This window comes from Lactuca virosa, chromosome 6 (assembly GCF_052849685.1).
Source record: "Lactuca virosa cultivar CGN04683 chromosome 6, Lactuca_virosa_CGN04683_v6, whole genome shotgun sequence".
Taxonomy (NCBI): domain Eukaryota; kingdom Viridiplantae; phylum Streptophyta; class Magnoliopsida; order Asterales; family Asteraceae; genus Lactuca; species Lactuca virosa.
Genome location: NC_136431.1, coordinates 25,335,227 through 25,357,387, shown reverse-complemented (window position 1 = coordinate 25,357,387; position 22,161 = coordinate 25,335,227). Strand labels below are relative to the sequence as shown.

Below are 22,161 nucleotides of genomic sequence, written 5' to 3'. Positions count from 1 at the left end.
AAATCTGGATGATTGTTGACGGTTGGAGGAGAAATTTTGATGATAAACGTACTGTTATCGAATTCTCTATATTTACGTATTTGAGATTGAAGGTTATTAACATATTTACAAGTTTGCCACCGTGTCTTTTTATGCTTAGATTAAATGAGTGACTGAGAATGATTCCCCCATTCTCAGCCTTTTTTATTTTCTCAATTGAACTTATATATATATATATATATATATATATATATATATATATATATATATATATATATATATATATATATATAGAGAGAGAGAGAGAGAGAGGAATGATCATTTGAGAACTCATAGTTTCCCGAGAACCCGAGAACCAAAAGTGGAGCGTTGGATCAAAAAAAGGGATGGTCAAGATGCATTGTGGCATTTTTGTAAATAAGTGGAAAAATAAAGTGACGGGGGCATCAAAATTAAATGGAATTAGGGGCATTTTAGGGTTAAAGAAATTGACTCGTACACAATCACCATTCCTTATCAGATCTCTCTCTCTCTCTCTCTCCACCGTATCTATTCTCCTCGTCTCCATCTTCCCTGCAATCGTACATCGGATTGTCTGAAACTTCCCAAATCGACTCGATTTGTTGAAAACAGAAGCTAAGGTTTCGAAATTGAGCGGCTCCACTAAGAAGAATTTCAAATCCGCCTCCCGTTTCGAAATTGCTCGTTCACGTTCTTCCTTGGCGTCTTCTTACTGCCTCCAGATTAATATCCACCAGCAATTCATCTGAAATCTACCACTGATCAATGCTTCATTATTGTTGATTATAAACAAGATGAAGGTGCGATCTGTTAGCTGCTTCATGGGCAACTTTAATCCATTTACACCCGCAGCTGAAATATCGAAATTCCAGATGGTATGTATGACAATTTCGTGTTGATTTAGTTTTTGTATGTATATCGTGAATCTATTGGAGAAATAATATGTTTCTCTGTCATATTCGTTGCGAAGACTTCATTCACACAATAATCCATTTGTTTGACAACTGAAACTTTTGAATCGAGATTGATTGTATAGTTATTGCGTACTGGTTTTGTTTTCCAATGTATATCATGAATCTGTGTGGAATTAATCTGTTTGTTAAATTTATTATGAGATTTCCACATAAACACACATCATAGTCGTATAAAGTTCTTTAGATTTTTGAGTCATAAACAGTAACTTCCAATGTCTCAAATTCACCATTCTCATCTTTCGACTTTTGCCTCAGGGAAAAACTAAAACAATTAAACTGATTTAGTTGAAGGTTTGGAACTGAATGACAGATGGAATCAAATGCATTTTCATATGATTCTCTTTATTGTAAAACTTGAACATAATAATAGCTAACTAAACCTCATAATGCCCTCGATTTGATCAGAGACCAGGAAGTTCTCCAGGAGGAAGCAAAAGCCTCGTCGATTTCATCAACAATCAGCACACATTTCAATCGGATGCACATGTAACACATGTATGCTTTATTTTGTAAATTCATACAATTCATCTTTATTTTGTAAATTCATACAGTTGAAATTGTCCAAATTGACATTGGAGCCTGATTCAATCAACAAACCGTTTTTCATGGTTGTATTGTTTGTAGACAATAGGGATGGGACATACACTGGCTTCTACATGGCAATGAATGTTGGAACTTACAAGATATGTGCTTCATTTGATGGAATGACTATCTCCCCATGTCCCTTTGAGGTGGCTACTTACAACAGTAAGTTTAATTAGGAGTTGAATATTTAAATAGAAATAGAATATGTGTCCATATGACCTATATTTCTTTTGTTCTTCAGGGGAGTACTTTCCTATAGCTTATGGTCTTGATGTCTCTGTTTGGGAGGATGAATCCATTGTTTTTAATGCTCTGTAAATGATTACTTTGTTGGTGGAAAGGCAAAAGTCGTTGAATATGAAAGTGTATGTTATTTACTATTTAGTTTTTAATTAAACATCGATCATCATAATTGTTTTTAATGTTTGAAAATTTCAAAATACTACTAGTATTCAGCTAAAATTTTATTACTGAATGAAATTTATTTTGTATTGGCAGGCTGCCTGAACTGCTACAACGGGTCTTCATTATGTAAAAGGGCAGTTGCAGAGCTACCAATTACCAAAACATAAACATCAAAACGGGTCATTGTTAGCTGGAACATTATTAGCAGTCAGCCCTGTCTCACCTGTGATGGCTCCTATGGGAGCTGCACAGAATGCAGCAAAGGAACTTCTTGATTCTATTCTAGATGCTATTGTTCGGATATTTGGTTAGTATAACTATATAAGTTACTAATCATGTAATCATCATCTGTGATTGTGACTGGGTGAGTATATTTTGCAGATAACCATGTGGTTGTTGGAGAGCTTCTTGAGTCAAAATATTCTCAAAAAGCACCAATGAACACACCGAAATCCATGGTGAATCATCTAAAGACACAGGAGGCTACACTATTGGCTTTTCCATGAGTGTTTTGCAGGTAATTACTTCTTTACTCTTTTTACTATCTTATGAATATTCATTATATAGTTCATGATCTTTAACTGTATATATGACAGAGTGAATGCCAACAACTTATTTGTGAGATTCTACGAGCAACTCCTGAAGCTGCATCTGTTGATGCTGCTGTTCAAACAGCTAGACTTGCGAATAAGGCTCCTTCAAAAGAAAAGGGGTAAGCAAATATACTCTCTTTTTTTCTGACCTTTTCCATTCCCAGCTTTTGTATAGCTCATTTTTCTGTTTTGTTATTTATAATAATACTTTTGTTAACATGGATAAGACAGAAGATGGCCTTACATTCGCCTTTCGCTTCACTGATGCCTCAGTATCCAGCCAAGGTAAATGAAAGACTCTGCTCTTTGACTTTATATTACATATTACTACTTATATTTGCAAAGTGTTTTAACTTTTGTGTGGTCTGACTTATGTAATTCACATATGAATTACATGTGATTCACATGTAAATCACATGTAATTCACATATGAATTATATGTAATTCACATGTAAATTACATCTTATTCACATATAAATCACATATGAATTACATGTGATTCACATGTAAATCACATGTAATTCCCATGTAAATCACATATAATTCACATGTAATTCAAATATGAATTACATGTGATTCATATGTAATTCACATATGAATCACATATGAATTACATGTGATTCACATGTAATTCACATATGAACTACATGTGATTTACATGTAATTCACATATGAATTACATGAGATTCACATGTAAATCACATATACATCATATGTAATTCATACGTGAATCGCCTGTGATTCATATGTTAATCACATATGTATTTTTGTGAGTGTTTTTGCATCAATCAATTTTTTTTTTAATTTTTTTTTTGTAGATTTGGAAGAAATTGTGGTGAATATTGAAGAGGTGAAGATGATAAATTGAAAAAAAATATAGAAATATTGACACGAAGACATAAAAACGCTTTGAAATTTTGTACATTTTTTTTGTTGTTAATATTTTTTTGTATCGAATAAAATACTTATTCTATTGTGTTTATAGATTGGTAAATAAAATGAGTTTTTTTATGATCTACTTACAAATATTATAGTATAAAAAATATGAATATATGCACCTAAAGTTTTATTTTTTTAAAAAAAAAATGCAGTTTTTTTTAATGCGGTTTTTTTTAATGCAGTTTTTTTTTGAAAAAAATGTAAATTTCTTTAAAAAACTTGCAGTTTTTTTTATTAAAAATGTAGTTTTTTTTTAAAACAAAATGCATTTTTTTTTGAAAAAAATGCAGTTTTTTTAAAAAAATATATTTTTTTCATTTTTTTTTCAAAAATACATGTTTTCTATAAAAAATTAAAAAATTTGCATTTAAAAAAAAAACGAAAAATACTATTTTAAAAAAAATCTAAAAATTTGATTTATGATGTAAATTTTTAGACATTTATATTAATATATTAAATAACACAAAAAAATTAAACATTAAATGAGATTGGTATGATGACGATCATGTCCTTAACGAATTACTTTTTATCCAACGCTCCACTTTTAGTTCTCGGGAAACTTTGAGTTCTCAACCGATATCAACCCTATATATATATATATATATATATATATATATATATATATATATATATATATATATATATATATATATATATATATATATATATATATAGGCCTAGGTTATTCTATTTAAAGTAATTATTGTGTTATTGTATGCATAACTGTGGATCAATCAATTTTACTTATTTTAATAAAGTGATTAATATATATTATTGAATTAAATGTAATTGAAAAATATCATCTAATTTAATTACAATGGTATTTTAGTCAAATAATATAGAGTTAATAAAGGAAAATTGCATATTTTAAGGGATCATAGATTCTATTAATTTTAAAAATCCGATTTTACGAATTATAACTATTTTAATTCGGACATTCTGACAGAATATGTTTATTTATTTAATTATTTACTCAAAAATAAAAATATTCTTGAACCATAAATAATAAAAATATTCTTGAACCTATTTCTTGATCATGAATTTAAAAACTTCTTGTAGAATAACAAATTCTTGAACAATAAATTGAAGAATAAAAACAAAAAATACATTATTTCTTATAGAATACGGGTAACAATTGTTAAGAATTACATTTATTGTTAAATAATAAAACTAAAAAAACTTTCAAAACGGGAAAGAAAACATCAAAATCTAACAACGACTAATACATTCTAAAAAAATAATGTGGTCCGTTTCAATTTTGTGGTCCGTTCTTCAAGCATCAACTTCTGTGATTCCAACAGAATAGGAATTCGTGATTCCATTCCAACAGAATTGGAATTCGTGATTCCATTCCAATATCTTCAAAAAATCAAATTAATGTTATCACATATTTGAAAATAATCTTGAATCTAAACTATCTAATTGTAGATCATCGGTTTGTTTTGGCTACACCCACCTGCAATCGGAACACAAAGAAGAAGGGTGGGCTGCGTTCAATTCATGCTACAAGATGGAGGGTCGGCGGTGAAGAGGTCGTTGGTTTTTTTAGCCACCTATGAGCTCTCGTAGGAAGAAGTCACCGGAGAAGGGTGTCTGCCTTCTTCCTTTCCTTCTCCATTTTCTCTTTACCAAGAAATCAAGAGACGGGCTCTCTTCCTTCCCTGCAGTCGATTAAGCAACCCAAAAACACCCACCTAAGTTCTTTGATTTCTATCAAGACAAACAAAAGAAGAAAAAAAAAACTCTTTACCTGTTTGATGATTCACTGCTCCCTTCTCCCTTCTTCATATCGCTTCCTGCCAAGAACCACTCATTCAATGTCGCCTCTTCCATTGTCAAACAATGAACTCAAACACCCATTTCCCCTATCGATTCCTGTCAAAATAACCCCAAACATGCATTCCATTCATCAATTTTTGTCAAGAACAACAAAAAAAATTAAAAAAAAAGAAGAAGAAGAATAGGGGAGGCTGCCGGAGCAGTCCCCATCCATATACCTGGTAACGATCGAAGCCGCAGCCACACAAAACCCTCGCACCTCCCTTTCACACCCTCTCCGCACCCACTGAGGTCGACGGCAGCTCTCGTTGCCTCTTCCCTGTTCTTCGGACCATTCGAACACCGGAGGTGCTCACCTCCTTACGACTTCAGCCACCGAGAATCGACTTTAAATCAGTAGCCGATTTGCGATGAAGATTAATCAGATCAGTAGGCCGTTTATAAAAGGGGGGAATTAGGTTAAAATCAACGTAACTAGCAAAATTATAGGGAGTATTTGTGGAAGTTATTTCTCAAATTACCTAGTTACCCTTATTGATTTATTTAATTATTGTTTTTTCTATTATTTTTTGATTGGTCCACAATCATACATACAATAACACAATAATTAGTTTAAAAACCTGAACGTAGCTCTCTCTCTCTCTCTTTCTATATATATATATATATATATATATATATATATATATATATATATATATATATATATATATTTCGCAATTATGATTAGTTTCATAAAATTTCCTTAAAAAATATTATCTATAAAATATAAAACCTTGAATACCAATAATATTAAAAAATATCGCTTACAAAAATTGAAGAAGGATGTCGCAACCTTTGCGACGTGAAGAAAGAAATGTGTGAAAGGAAAACTGGAAAAGTAAGAAAAAGGTCGTGATATATACTATAATGTTTAATTTGAAATAAGGAAATAAAATTAATAAAATCTAATAAGGAGTTTTAAATAAGCAAACCTATAAAAAAAAGCTTACACCTTCCCAGATTACAACCACTAGCTACAACTAAATTTTATCAAACATATTATAAATGTCATAAAAACTTAACAAATAAAATAAATTCTATGATCTTTGACTTCTATTTTGAATGACTACCTTTATTGTTATTGAATGATATTTAATTATTTGAGTTGAATGTTAGGTTGGTAGGTTGAGATCAACATTGGAAAAGAAAATGTTATGAATGAACGTCATTAACACCAAGTATTTGGGGTGTAATTTTAGTGGAGATTAGAAGGATGAAGTTTTAGATGTTAGTATTGGGAATCAAGTAACTCTTCAACTCCATTGTGTACTCTCTGCTTTGGAACATCTGGAAGGCAAGAAACGACACGGTATTTAAGGAATTGAAAACATCTCACACAAAGGTGGCAGACAATATTGTTTCTATTTCCTACTTATGGTGCAAACATAGAAGTAAATTCGGATGTGGGAACTGGACGGAATGGAGCATATCACAATTTCTCTCTCCGTAATTCTATTATATAATTGTCGCTTTGAACTGCTGTGTACTCTTCTTTTTGCTCCTTAGCATCTTGCTAAGTGTAGCGCCTTTTATTTTAATATATTTTTCGTTTAAAAAAAATATTGGGAATCAAGTTCTATACTAAAATATTAAGTTTCATTTATTCATTTATTTTAGTGTTTGTAAACGTTGATGGGCCGGTCAAAGTGGAGAAGGGCCTCCGTTGTCTCATGCAACAAATGGATCCCTTACCAAAAATTTTATAGATTGTAGACAAAACTTCAAAAATGGTCCCTGTGGTTTTCGAAAATATCAAGTTTAATCCCTAAGTTCAAAAAACCTCAGGGATCGTCCCTGTGGTTTCAAAACTTTTAACAAATGGTCATTTTCGTTAACTCCGTTAGCTTTTGGCCGTTAAGTGAAGGGCATTTCGGTCATTTCACTACTACATGGACCATTTATAAAGTTTTGCCTCATTTAAAAAAAAGAAAAATATATATAATTATTTAATATAAAGGGGGCCCACCCACTTCTCTCTCTCTCTCTCTCTCTCTCTCTCTCTCTCTCTCTCTCTCTCCTGATTGGTCTTCCTTCCTTGAAATCGCAACCCTCATTCCTGATTCTCAATCCCAACAGAACACAAATCAATAATCAACAAACCAAAACCCAAATCTATCACCAATAAATTGCTTATCCCCCAGAAATCTACTCAGAAATCTGCAAACATACGAAGACATCTCCTTCTTATTGTAAAATTGGTTCTCAATCAAACTACCACATACTTGAGTTGGAAATTTGGTAAGCTTGATAGTCAGAACTCTTTGTCTGGTTGTCTTTGCATCAGCTCAGCTAGCGTCGGCGCCACTGAACCCTCATACTCGTTTTATGTTACATGTTTCTTCCCTAATCTGAATCCACCAACTGAAAAGGTTCTTTTACCCGATTAGAAAAGAGGAAAGAAGAAGAAAGCTTATGATGTTGCAGTGATATAATTGATTGGGGATTTAGAAATCGGGTTTTTCGTTTTCTTATGTTTATCTAATTTGTAGGGTTTATTGTTTCTATAAGTATTGTAATGGGTTTATGCATTGTTTTTCTGTAACATTGTGTTCCTGTAAACATGGTCGTGTTGTTCAGAGTGACAGAAGAAAATTGGGACTAATAAAGAAGAGGTGATGGTGTTGTTGGTGTTCGTCGGAGATGTTACCTGGTTTGGGTGATGGCGAGGTACGATGGATGATGGCGATATATACTGGGTGATTTTGAGGGTCAAGCGAGTGGTTCGGACAAGAGAAAAGCAGTGATTTCCGGCGATTGTATTCTCACATGGGTCACTGAGAGGTTGCAACATGTTTGATTTTGAAATTGTTTTGGACTGATTTCTTTGAACTTGTCGGAGAAGACATATCAGATGGGGGCAGGGGAGGGTAGCTGTTGGTCGGAGATAACATATAAATGGCGGTGGTGATTGTTCATGGAAGAAGAGAAAGGGAAAAGGGTGAATCGGAAAAGCTGCAGCTCGAATTGGAATAACGGGAGTCTTCTTTGTCCGAGAGAGAGAGAGAGAGAGAGAGAGAGAGAGAGAGAGAGAGAGAAGTGGGTGGTCCCCCTTTATATTAATAATTATATATATATTTTTCTTTTTTTTTAAATGAGGCAAAACTTCATAAATGGTCCCTGTGGTAGTGAAATGACCGAAATGCCCTTCACTTAACGGCCAAAAGCTAACGGAGTTAACGAAAATGACCATTTGTTAAAAGTTTTGAAACCACTGGGACGATCCGTGAGGTTTTTTGAATTTAGGGATTAAACTTGATATTTTCGAAAACCACAGGGACCATTTTTGAAGTTTTGTCTAGATTGTATATGAAGTTTTCTGAATCTTAAAAAAAATTATGAAAATAAGTATTTATTATATAAATATGATTTTATATAATGGATTATATACTTTTGGGAAAAGCATCAACACGTAACAAAGGTTATGATGTTGATTCAACACGTACAAAGAAAGGAAGCGACGTAAAGCACCACCTGATATTATAATTTTTACCAAAAGAATTCAAACACTTTAGCAATAATTATTAGGGTAAATTACAAAAATGGTCCATCTGGTTATATATTTTTTTTGAATTAAGTCCCGAGTTTCAGTTTTAACACACAATCTAAATCTTTGTTTTTGTCACAATTTTCATAGACATGAAATGATTGTTACACCCTTTTAATTTTTAATTTTTTTCTATTATAATTTTCAATTTTTTTAATACATTTTCAAAAGGACATAATAAAAAGGACCATAATTATGATTAAAACAGATTCAGGATTGTCTCTGTTCAAATTAAAACTTAGGACTTGTTAAGAAAATATATAACCACATGGGTCATTTTGTAATTTACTCTAATTAGATAATGAGATATATATGAATGGTAATAAAGTATTTATGGTTGTTTTTTTATTTAAAACAATATATGTTAATTATTTAAAAAACTATTAGATTTTTATTTTTATATGAGAGATTATGTAACGCTTTATGGGAAGTTTTCTAAACGTAAAGAGGATATATCAACGAAAACAAAGAAGTCATTGGTATCTTTGGGTTGAACGCGAAAACACGCCTTGAAGCTCAAATGCAACAATTTACATGAAAGTGGAAACTTTTATTACAAAAGGAAATTACATCGGTACTATTCTAGTGGTACACAAAAGTTGAAAGTACATGACCGGGCCTCAAACAATAGGCAGTTCTAATAAACTAATATATTAGACTAAGTTGCTATTTGTTTTTCCGAAATGAAACTGTGAAGTCTGCGGACCACTTCTGCAGACCTATACAGCAGAAGATGTTGACCAAAGTGCTGCAGACTGTAATGAGAAACATGTTTGTTTTTTTAATGTCTGCAGGCTGCTGCAGATATTAAAAAATTTAAAATAAAGTAATTTAATAAACCGAAAATAGTTTTTTAATAACAAAAATTTAATAATTGTAGTCTTAAAACATTGAAATAAAATTCAAACAACCAAATTAGTCTTACAATAACATTTTTAAATAAAATTCATACAACCAAACTTGAATAATTTTCATTCCATATTTTGCATCAATTGTTCGGCAATTTCATCCCGTAACTGAGTCATATATTCACGGTCCGCTGCAGTACCATGTGTTGGAATCTTATCTTCATCATTATCAACGATTGCATTGTTATTTCGAACCGAGACATTTGGTTCATCATATCGAGCAAAATATTCATCATGTAGTCCCTCTCTTCTTATAAAATTATGAAGCGCAAAACATGCTAGGGTAATGTTTCGTTGTGTAACCAACGAGAATGATGTCATCCTCTTCAATATAGGGAATCGTGCTTTCAAGACACCAAAAGCACGCTCAATGATATTCCGAAGTTTTGCGTGCGTATGGTTAAATTTTTCTTTATTCGTTAATGCACGTCTTCGACGGAAATCTCCAAGCCAATACCTCACATTATGGTACGGTGCCATAATACCTCGAATGTTTGCATAGGCGGCATCACAAAGATAATATTTATCTATAAAAAAAAACAAAAAAAGTCATTTATTTTTCAAACTAAGATAAAACTATTTTAAATAACCATAAATTTACCTAGTGGTGGAAGCGGGAATGGTGCATGTGGATTTGCTAATGCTTTTGATAAAATTCTAGAATTGTGTTCTATCCTTTCCCAACCGGCCACAACAAACGTAAACATCATGTTGAAGTCACATATTGCCAATACGTTTTGGTAACAATCGTCTTTTCCCCTACTTCTATATAAATCCCGTTTGTTTGCAGGGACAACATCATGTATCAAAGTGCCATCAGGTGCACCAACTGCTCCCTTGAACACCCGTTGTAGCCTCCTATTATGTCCCGGAATGTTTGGATTCGGATTAAAAGAAGTTGGTACTATAATTTTATGTGCGAAAAGCAACATTTTGTCCAACACTTCATGAAAAAACTTATGAATTGTTTGCTTTGAGGGTTGAAATCTCCGCTTGATAATCACATAACGTTGGTTATGACCGATCATCATCAAAAACATAGTCATCTTCTCCTCAACCGACACATGTTTGCTATCCTTTAACGCGTAGTTTACTCTGTAATGAGCACATAGCCGGACAAATGATTCACGGGACATGCGTAGCACTTCAAGACATTGTAGAGGATTACGGTGAAGTAACTCTAACGTAAATTCATGTCCCGTCATTTCCGAATCGTTGTCCCGCACTCGTTTGACACCCCTCTTCCAAAAGTAGCGGACGTACAAGTACATAAGAATTATGAGTAGTATCTTTTTGTCGTGATCCATTACAAACCTATTAATCAACAAAACATATAATAACATAACATAAGATTCAAGTACCAAAAAACATAACATAAATCTCAAGTACCAAAAAAATATAACATAAATTTCAAGTACCAAAAAACATATCATAAATGTCAAGTACCAAAAAAACATAACATAACATCTCAAGTACCACATAACATAACATTCAAGTACCAAATACTACAAATAACATTCAAGTAGCAAATAACCAAAAAACATAACCATATAGTTCCAAAACATGCAATTAAAACCTAAACAACTCAAACATATAAACTTAACGAACAATCTTTCCATCCTTTAAAACTCCTAAACTTGTAGCTGTCATCTCGATCCATCCTCTTAATATTTGTGGATCATTAGGCAAATTTACCCACATCTCTCTTATATTCATGGTCCCTCCAAAAATGTGATACGCAACAAATCGTAGAGGGTCTACTGGGTCTAACTCGAGCAACTCAAGCTTCTCTAAACATTGGGGAAGTGTTGGCCCTTGAGTCAAATGGCGTAGAGCTTTTTGCATCTCCAGTGCTAAATCATCAGCAGTAATAGAAGCTTTAGGCGAGGCACAAGAAGGTGGATCAGGTGAGGCACTAGGAGCTCGAGGTCTAGGAGTTGAGGGTTTAGCCCTTTTGTTGGGGTTACCAGAAGGTGAAGCAGCAGAAGGTGAATCAGCATAAGGTGAAGCAACAGAAGGTGGAGGCTGAGTAAAATGCTCACTAGTATGACTGGAAAAGAAATCATCCTCATCTATGTTAATGGAAGGGGCGTCCATAAGCTGTAGTGGTGCACCATGGAAAGAAGATGATTCATGTCTCGATGGTGTTTGGGATGTGGCATAGCTGAGATTACCAGATGCACTATTTCCATCAAAGAGTTCTGCACAAAGCTCTGGAAACACTAATGGGACAGTTTTCAAAGAAGCGGCTTTCGGATGTCCCTAAACGCAATCAATGTAACAAAAGTAATATAAGAATAAATGGCAACTATATAAACAAAATACATATAAATATGTGTGTGTGTGTGTATATATATATATATATATATATATATACCTTTTTAAAGTCCTCCCACTCCTCATTTGTTAAGTTAAAAGTATTTGTTTATGGATTGTAAAGGTTTCCAGTTTTGTTTTTTAAGTATAACCATCCTGTGTATTTCGCTTTAAGGTTATCATAGGCGTTTTTTAATTGTCGTTGATTCAAATCCACGCCAAACTTTTCCTTAATGGTTGTTCCTAACTTGTGCCATGATTGTTTTTGCAAACTCAAACCTTTTCTACCCACGGTTTGCACTTCTTCAATACAAGTTTGCAATAAGCATTTTGTTTGCTCATTGGTCCATGTATGTTTATCTCCCATTGCTAATAACAAAAAAAATATAGATTACATACTTTAGCTACAAAGATTAATCATATTTCAACATAATCAACAAATAAGTTTAGCATATTCAACAACAATACATCATGAATGAACAAAAAAAACCATATAAGCAAAGATTATACAACACAATCAACAAATAAGTTTAACAATTTAAGCACAAACTTGCATATAAGCATAAACTTGATCTCCATTCAAGAAATACAAGTGATAACAATTCAGTAATTAAGTTAAAAAAAAAAACCATTTCAGCAAAGACTTTAACATATTCAACAAAGATTTATGATTTCATCTTTTGAGATTTATGATTTCAGCATATAAACTTGCATATAAGTTTATGATTTCAGCATATAAGTATATGATTTCAGCAAGGATTATGAATTTACCCAACATTCATAACAATTCAACACAAAAATTCATTAACCTAAATATAATTTTGAGCAAGTTTATATGCTGAATTTACCCAGCCTTAGGTTTATGCTGAAATCAATATTCAACAAACAACACCTAAATATAACTTTGAGCAGAAAATCAATTTAAAGAACAATTATATCATAAATCAATATTCAACAAAAGATTCTTCACATCTCAGCAACAAAATCGGTACTCAAATCAAAAAATTGGTACTCAATTGCATAAGAAATCAGAAAAAAAAATATACTTGATGTTGAAGACGATGGCAGCAAAGATCGCACGTGATGTTGAAGACGATGGCAGCAGTAGCGGCGACCGCGCGAGGGAGGGTGAACCGCAACCGACGACCGGCGAGGGAGGGGCAGCGGCGGCTGGAGTCGGTCTTCAGATCGATGAGAAGGGTGCCGAGAAGAAGAAGAACGAACGAACGAAGAAGGTGTGGAGCGGCGTTTTTTTTTGTTTAGGGCGTAGGGTGTTTTTTTAGATGAGGTTAGAAGTGGTTAGAAGAGCCAAGCCCAATGTTGTGTGGGGAAGAGGACGGGAAGAGGTTTTTGAGCCCGAAGTCTGCAGAAAAACAAACTGCTGCGAACTTAAAAGTGTTGCGCGTGTGCTGCGCCACACAGCACTAAGAGGTTAGAAGAGCTTTTTTTAAAAAAACAAACACAACCTAAGTAGAGTGCAATCTTATGATTATTTCGAGAGGATAAACTATTTCTAGAGGGTAAACTTTCGGCTTTTAATTTTTTAATTTTGAAAAGTGTCAACGTAATGTTGATGAGTTTATAGGTTTGAAATATTTGAATCAGAAACACTTTTAATCAAAAATATATTTTCCCTGTATATAAATGGTTTCCCAACTTATATATAAATGAATTTAGTACACTCCCAACGTTACAGTTAGCCCTTATAATTAGGAGTGATAAAAAAACCAAAATTGAATAACTAAATTGAATCAAATGATCTTTGGTTTATTTGGTTCATGTTATTTGGTTTTCGGATAATTTGGTTTGGTTAACCGAATTATGATACTTTAATTGGTTTGACTTTGGTTAAATTTTAATTGTTTTGATTAAAACCAAAAAAACCAAATAAGCTATATATATATATATATATATATATATATATATATATATATATATATATATATATATATATATATATATATATATATATATATATAACCGAGCTCCTGACTAGTTCGAAATGTCCCTCCTGACGCTTCATTGGATGTCGTAAATGATAGACAATTATCATCCGGTGTGACTCGACCGTCAAGGTTGTAGCTAGCAACCACATGTGGGGTGTCAACCTGTATAGATCTATACATAATTCTCTTGCTTACCAAGATTAACGGTTATAAAATATGGGTATTCTAAGTGTTGCACTTAGGTAATGAATATGTCTCATGTAAACCATTGAGTGAAATGTTCTAAAAGTTTGTAAGCTCTAACATATACATAAAAGTTTACAGGCATAAATTCGACGACATATATTTAATGCATAAGTTTTATAAGCATAAGTTCGAGAGTTTTTGTAATAAATAACAGATAATAAGCAGTTTGACATATATTCTCCCCTGAGAACAGTAAACCGTTATAAAAAATGGTTGTAAAACTCACCTTGGTGATTGCATAGCCTAAAATAAGATTTAGGAGAGAAACCCACAAATTTGTAAGAAAAATAGTTGAATAGAGCTTCGCCTGATGGGTGAATAGTGTTCGACAAGATGAAAAGTATGTCACACCCCCGGCTGTGCGACAGAAACGTCAGGTTGTGCGACATAGTGATGTTGGATCTCAGGTTAAAGTCATACATTGGATAATATACCAGAATATCATACAACATTAATTTTTATTCATAAAATAAAATGTATTACATAATTGTTCGTGATACATGTATGTCACAAAAGCAAATGACAATAACATAACACATAAACTTCTAGCTGCAACACCGAGGTTACCTCCCTCATCTTTTCGAGCTCATTCTCCTGAGAATACATGTGGTTTGAAAGTCAACATAATGTTGGTAAGTTCATAGGTTTTATTATTATAAAATGTGTTGTGGTTGTTTAGTTATTTTAGTTATCCTAAGCTTGCTCCTTCGAGTTTAGTGTACTATCACTACTTTCTTACATCATTTCTCAATAGTAGTCTAAGATAGTTAGTTTTAGTTTAACAAGGTTAATTAGGATGAGTTCCTATAATTGAGCTAGGACTATTGAGAGTTCCCCGAAAAAACCATGACGCTTCATCAGACGTCGTAAATATGTTTGAAAGTTATGCCTACTTCGACATACCGTCAGGTTGTAGCTAGCAACCATAGGTGACAATGTTCAAAAGATTGAACATTGACAAATTCTAAAATCTCCTCCGCCTCGGCACGGCTATCCTCCACACTCATATCCCCGATAATATATATATTTTGAAAATGTCAATGTAATGTTGATGAGTGCACATGTTTTTATAGATTTCGACTTTTATTTGGTTGTATTAGTTTAAGAATCCTTTTTCTTTTACAAAAATCACTCCTAAAGTATTTTATCAACCCTATCTTACTATCTTTTTAGGATATCTAACGATCCAATCTTATTATCTTTTTAGAATATTTTATTAATCCTAATTAACTACCTTTGTAGGATATCTAACAACCCTAACGTATTTTATCTACCACTCTAAAGCGTCGATAATGGTAGTCAGATCGCTAAGGTTTTTATAATGTATCATTGATAACGTATCCCACCAGGAATACGTCAAACATAACGGAACCGTCAGTCTGGTAGACGGTTTGGGCAAAGGACGGTGGGTGTCTAACGTCGCGTCCTCGCCCTCGCCCTCGCCCTCGCGATTCCATATTCTTTTCTTGGCGCCCAAGCGCCAAGGTCAGCGTCAGGACAAAATAGTACCAATTGCCTCTCAGAGCGACAGGTGTAGCGCTCGGGGGGCAGCTCCTGGAAAACCTGCACCAATAGCAAACAGCCACTCACGGAGCTCGAACTACCAATCGAAGGCCACCTGTCCCTGCCAAACCTAAAAAGGTAGAAGATACTGTCGGGGATCAGTCCCCCTGATCACAGGTAAAAAAAGGTCCCTTCTCCTCTAAGAGAATGGATCGAAAAAAAATACGACCCTTTCACTCTTACCCAACATCTTTTCACCTTCTAAGAAACCAACTAACTTGATCGTTGGAGCCTAGTTCCGGGAGTGCCTCCCGGATGACGACTAACGATTTTGTTTTCTTTGTAGTGATTCTCAGGCCTTTCGTTCCATTCTTCAAAGAGACAGAGTTAAGCCGGAGACATATCACAACAGTTGGCGCCATCCGGACGTGAACCCAGTAAGACACAACCCACTTCGCAACATCAGGCGCCGAAAATGACAGATAAATGACCGATACGGCAGGAAGGTGACAATAATAACCCGGTTAGACCAATGCACTCCCTCGACGGAAGCGGTCCGTCGACGCTGGAAGGGCAGCCGCTCACACAGACACCGACGACGTCGCCAGTTGTCCCCACGGCAGAGTTCATTGCCAGTCTATGGCGGCCGCTGCCCGTCGCAACGGAACATCCGACCACGACTACCACTAGGTCCACCACAACGCCTCAAATAGCGCCGACCACCCAATCACAACAAACAACAAATCGACCACAGCCACCGGCGCGACAGGCGGGAACCAGCGGTTGGTCCCCCGACACCATTCTATCAGCCGCACCACCTGCAGGCCACCAGTCTTCCATGATGGCCTCCATGTTGCATATCCTGCTATTTGCACAGTAACCACCGTTCAACCCATATTCATACCACTAACAAGGCATGTACCCTCAAACACAGCCACAAACCCACAACATTCAAATCACGCCAACACAGGGGATGAACGTACACACTACGGGGCTAACGGAGTCAAGTTCACAACCGAATCAGCTAATGCACGCATACCCCACGCAAGCATCGTATATGCCTCAAGCGACCATGTACAACTATGGGTACCACTATGAGTATGGCCAAGGGTACAACATCCCATACTATGTGCAGTAGGTGATGGCCAGCGGAGCACCCAACTACCTACATATGAACAACCTTGTAACAAGTATTATCTCGATGTTCTGTCAAGAGCTATTACAGTATGAAATACCATATTCCACCATGATACCAAACATCCCAAAGTATGACGGCACGACAGATCCTAACGAACACATAGACACCTACGAGTGGACAATGACATCCCTTCGGATGGACAAGAGATTCATATGCACCTACTTCCCGGTCACACTATCAGGAAATGCTAGCAAATGGTTCAAGGCACTACGTCCGGAAAGTATCTCCAGCTTCGAATAGTTGAGGTACCTTTTCCTCCACAACTTCATGTAACTAAGGAAAGTCAAAGGAGATGCCAACTCTATCATGGCATGCAGGCAAAAAAAGGGAGAATCCATCCGAGCACTCCTAATCTACGAGATTAGATTTGACTGAATAGTCATCGCAAGTGCTTTAACTCTACGAGGTTTAACTCGTTCTTTACGGCTCAATGCGTCAAATACAACGTTAGCCTTTCCTAGATGATAACGAATCTCACAATCATAGTCATTTAGCAACTCTAACCATCTTCTTTGTCTCATGTTGAGCTCTTTCTGATCGAAGATGTGTTGCCGACTCCTGTGATCCGTGCATACCACACACTTTGTTCCGTAAAGGTAATGACGCCAAATCTTCATGGCAAACTATCGCTCCCAACTCTAGGTCGTGGGTGGTGTAGTTGTTCCCATGCACCTTAAGTTGTCTTGAGGTGTAGATTATGACCTTATCCCATTGCATTAATACATATCCCAACCCTTGATGCGAAGCATCGAATACACTTTCTTTCAGATTTTGGAAAGTTGTTTCCTGCTGGTCTCCCCAAGTGAACTTTATTTCTTTTTGGGTTAATGTTGTAAGGGGTTTGGCTATGCGAGAAAATATTTCTATAAATCTCCAATAATAGCCAGCTAGTCCTAAAAATTGGCGAACCTTTGTTGGCATCTTGTGCGTTTCCTAATTCTTTACCGCTTCGATCTTGGAATGGTCGACATGAATTCCTCTGTTGCTTACCACATGCCCAAGAAAATGCACGTCTCTTATCCAAAATTCACACTTAGAGAACTTTGTGTACAACTTTTCTTTCCTTAATAGTTCTAGGATCACTCGAAGATGTCGCCCATGCTCTTCTTTGGTTTGTGAGTATACCAGAATATCGTTAATGAATACAATCACAAATTACGCTCGTGGGAGTGGTGGGTTAAGTGATGACTTTTCATGAAGTCAAGTGTGTATTTAAGGGATTTTAGGTATGAGTTCTAAATTTTGTATGGGTTGGATTTCATGATCAAAATGGTGTGAGTGTTTGTTCTGTGCGGTTTCGTGGTGTTCCTAGTAAGAGACTAGGGGTAAGTATGACGAATGGATGATCGTCAGTCATTATGTATGCTTCATGAAGTCTTAGGCTGATGGACTCTCCGTTTTTGTGATGTATGTTGATAAAGTTGGTTCATAGTCGCCGTTTGAGAGTTTTCCCGATTTAAGTGGTTTTCGCTATGAGTTGGGTCGTACCTTTCGAGAGGGAAAGGGAGTTGTTGCTATTGAGTGTTTTCAATGGATTGGATTGTTTATTGGCAGTGGGTTAGGTTCCGAGTGGTCTCTCAAATTTTTATTTATGGAAGTTTTGATTTTATGAAGCGGTTGGAGGAAGCATATAGATTGTGTTGGCATTGTTTTAAAAAATTCTAACCAAGTTGGATTTCGATGACGAAATCTAGTTTAAGTGGGGGAGAATTGTAACATCCGGTTTCAGGATGCTTTTTTATTTCGGGGTAGCGGACTGTAATTTAATCGAATAAAGGTTTTGGGCTTCAAGGGTAAAATAGCAAAACTAATATTTCAGACTTCTTGCATGAATTAATAAATTTAGTTCGGTATGTTTTAAGTCTAATGTAATTGGATAGAATTGTGGGGCTCATTAACATATTCACGTACATATAAAGATCACTAAAAACGTAGTTGTAACGCATAAGTTATGGTTGTTTAAAGTTGGATTTGGGAAGTTATGCCCTACGCCGAGCGTAGGACATTCCCCTATGCCAAGCGTAGGAGAGGAAATACAGACGGGGACTTAATGATATATGCTAAGCGTAGAATAGGCGTAGCCGCGCTGGACCAAAACCCTAAATCTAGGGTTGTGAAGCCTATTTAAAGTCTTTAACTCCTTGGGATCTTTCCCATGCTCAGCCTTTACCCTCCCAAAATGTCCCCTTGAAACCCTAGCCACTATTTGTGAGTTTTGAGCCCTTAGAGTGAAATGTGTGCTCTTTTGAAGGAATAATGTGCTTGTAGAACCACCTCGGACCTTCAAGTTGTGTAGATATGAGATTTGCAAGCCAACATCCATCCCTATTAGGTATAAAACTTTCATCTTGATGTCTGTTCATGTTAGATCTAGCGTAGTTATGTGATTTTATGCATTATGTCCCATAATCTTGTTCCATGTGAGTAGGGGTTACTCCAGACCATTTAAATGTCATTTTATGATGTTTTTGAGGTTATAGAGTCATAACAATGAGAGCTTGGACACTCTCATCCATCCATTCATGAGTTCTTGAGCAAAAGTTGGCTTTATGGACTTAGGGTTTGGTTTTGTACTCTTTCTAGCCATGAAAATGGATAAAGTCAGAGATTTTATCCATTAAGACATCCATTTGATTCGAATCTGAAAGTTTAAGGGGTTAGTTTTTTGTATTAAGAGCTTAATATGATTTTTGGTTATCAAGGGCTACGTCGAGTGCAACATGAAAATCCCCCGTTTTCCCACCTAGAGCTCTACGCCGAGCACAAAGTAGTGTGCTACGCTGAACGTAGGTCAATAGAAGGTTGACCGTTGACTTTTTGACTAGTCTGACTATTGGTCAACTTTGTTGGAATTTAGTCTTGGAGGGGCAAAATGGTCTTTTACCTAAAAGAGGACTAGTTGTGAACCAAGACTATCTGAGAGTTATTTATTACCTTAATTATAGATTAGGGTTTCATTATGTGTACGTTTAGAGTGAGGAGACATTTTTCACCAGCCTCCCGACCTTGTGAGTTGCGATATAGTTACTCTGATTAGCGATGTGAGTTTTTTCACTATACGTGGTACTGCAGTATGTATCATTTGTGTGTTAAGATGTTGGTATGTTGTAGTGATCTTTCTGATTAGTAGATATGCTATGATTACATGTGTTTGTTATTGTTTGTTTGCATATGTCGACATATTATGGATGGGTTGACGCGATCCTGCTATGTGTTGTAGGCTAAGATCAGAGCCGGCCCATGGGGAGTTCAACAAGTGCCCATGAACAAGGCCCACTGAATGATAGGGCCCACAATTTTTTAGCGTGTATAGCCTATCGTCAGTTTTAGCCCAAATCAAATTAGGTTTTACAATCACTAATAGCAGGGAGGTGAGCGGGAAATCTGAAACTTGGGAAAAGAAAAAAAAACTCTTCGATTTCTTGTTTGCTGATTACGCTTGCGCATGGGGAACAAGTTAATGATGTCTAGTGAATCGTCTCCAATCAACGGGCTTATTGTTTGTTTAGTATCAGACGATTTCATAGGCAAATAAGTTGCTTTCGGTTCTTACAATCCTACCAATTTCTTATTTCTTCTCGAAAATCAGTTTTGATTGTTGTATGTTTATAATCTCTCGGAAAAAAACTGAATCTTACAATCGTTCTAGTTTCTTCTCGAAAATCAAAATTTAGAAGCTCCAAAATTAATCCTGCTTGAGGATTCGAAATCAGAAGGTAAGGAATTTCTGATTTTTTTGTTTTTTCTGGTTCGTTTTTTATACATGTTCGATTTTTTAACTTTAAATTTGGTTTGTTTTTAAAGGTACAAGCAAATAAATTTCGAAAATCAGAAGGCACAAGGAAATCAGTTTCGAAAATCATAAGGAAAAGGAAATTAATTTCAGATTTTTGAAGGTACAATTATACAAGCAAATTAAAATCTGTTATTTTTCCTTTTAAGTTCGTTTTTTAATGTTATTTTTGATAAGTTTCTGATTTAGAAGAAGTAAATCAATGTTTTTTCTTTATGATTCGTATCTTCTTGAATCTAGATGCATCGAACCAATGATCCTTTAACTGTCAATCAACTATTGGGGTTTACAAAATTTTGATTTCAGATTTTTTTGAAGTGTCTTTCTGATTTCTGATTATTTTATTAGAAGCAAATCAGAGTTTTTTCCTGATAGTGTAACTTCTTGATTTTATTTCTGGATTTTTACAGTTTTATTACAAGAAAATAAAAGATTATTTTTTCCAGAATTGAATCAAGAACCAAGAAGCTACTTACAGATTTGCATATTGAAGTTCTACCTATGATCTATATCGACTCAAGAACGAATTATGGATTGGTTTTGATGAAGATTGAGAGAAAGCTATTGAAAAGTTTATTTAAAGAATTATTAGAATGAATATTATAAGGGTAATTATTTTTAAGTGGAAGAAAATATCTTTTTTGTATATTATTTGAATGAACTTGTATTGTATCCATTTTGCAATTGAATACAAAAAATTATAATTTTTTTGCTTAAATTTTAGGTCATTCATGTTTTGGGGCCTATTTTTTGTTAAATTGCACAGGGCCTCCTTAATCTCGCGGCCGACCCTGGCTAAGATACTCGAGAGATCTAGTTAATACTGTAGGCCCAAGGAGAACTGTCCAGATAGATGTTGTAGGCTCAAGATAGTGGTCATGTTGATATTGTAGGCTTAGGAGAGCGGTCCAGACCTGTGTTGTAGCCATGGTCTGCATTTATTGTATGTGTATTGTTGTGTGAGGTGTTTTAGGGAACTCACTAAGATTTGGCTTATAGTTGTGGGTTTAAATGTTTTAGGTACTTTTGAGGATCGTGACAAGGTGACGACGTAACTATACACATCATCCAGTGGTCATTATGTTTTGAGAGATACTATGATTTTGATACTTTGATCTTATGATACGGTCATGAAACAATGTTTTTGGTGACTTATGTTTTATGGAAAAATGGTTTATTCTCTTTAAAAAACGGGAAAGATTTTACTATGGTTCTTGGGACGTTACATTTCTTCGGGAACTTCACTGCCTGCTGACCAAAGCCACCGTTGTTTATTGTGATAACGTCAACACGGTCTACCTATCGACCAATCTCGTCCAACACCAACGCACTAAGCACGTCGAGATTAATATACATTTTTTCCGAGATAAAGTCGCCATCGGGTAAGTTTGTG

General features: G+C 35.1%; 1 protein-coding gene across 1 annotated transcript; it reads right to left on the bottom strand.

Moving 5' to 3' along the window:
- Positions 1-9,829: 9,829 nt before the first annotated feature.
- Positions 9,830-10,971, bottom strand: LOC145121394 (uncharacterized). The gene is made up of 2 exons (XM_079057146.1): positions 10,368-10,971; positions 9,830-10,293 (listed from the first exon to the last, which is right to left on the bottom strand). The coding sequence occupies exons 1-2, from the start codon at positions 10,969-10,971 to the stop codon at positions 9,830-9,832; spliced, it is 1,068 nt and encodes a 355-aa protein (XP_078913272.1).
- Between the last annotated feature and the right edge of the window lie 11,190 nt (positions 10,972-22,161).

Coding starts and splice junctions, on each gene's coding strand:
- LOC145121394 (XM_079057146.1), bottom strand. CDS start 10,971: ATGACGGGACATGAATTTACGTTAGAGTTACTTCACCGTAATCCTCTA. Junction 10,294..10,367: donor ATTCCCGCTTCCACCACTAG/GTAAATTTATGG, acceptor TTTTTTTTATAG/ATAAATATTATCTTTGTGAT.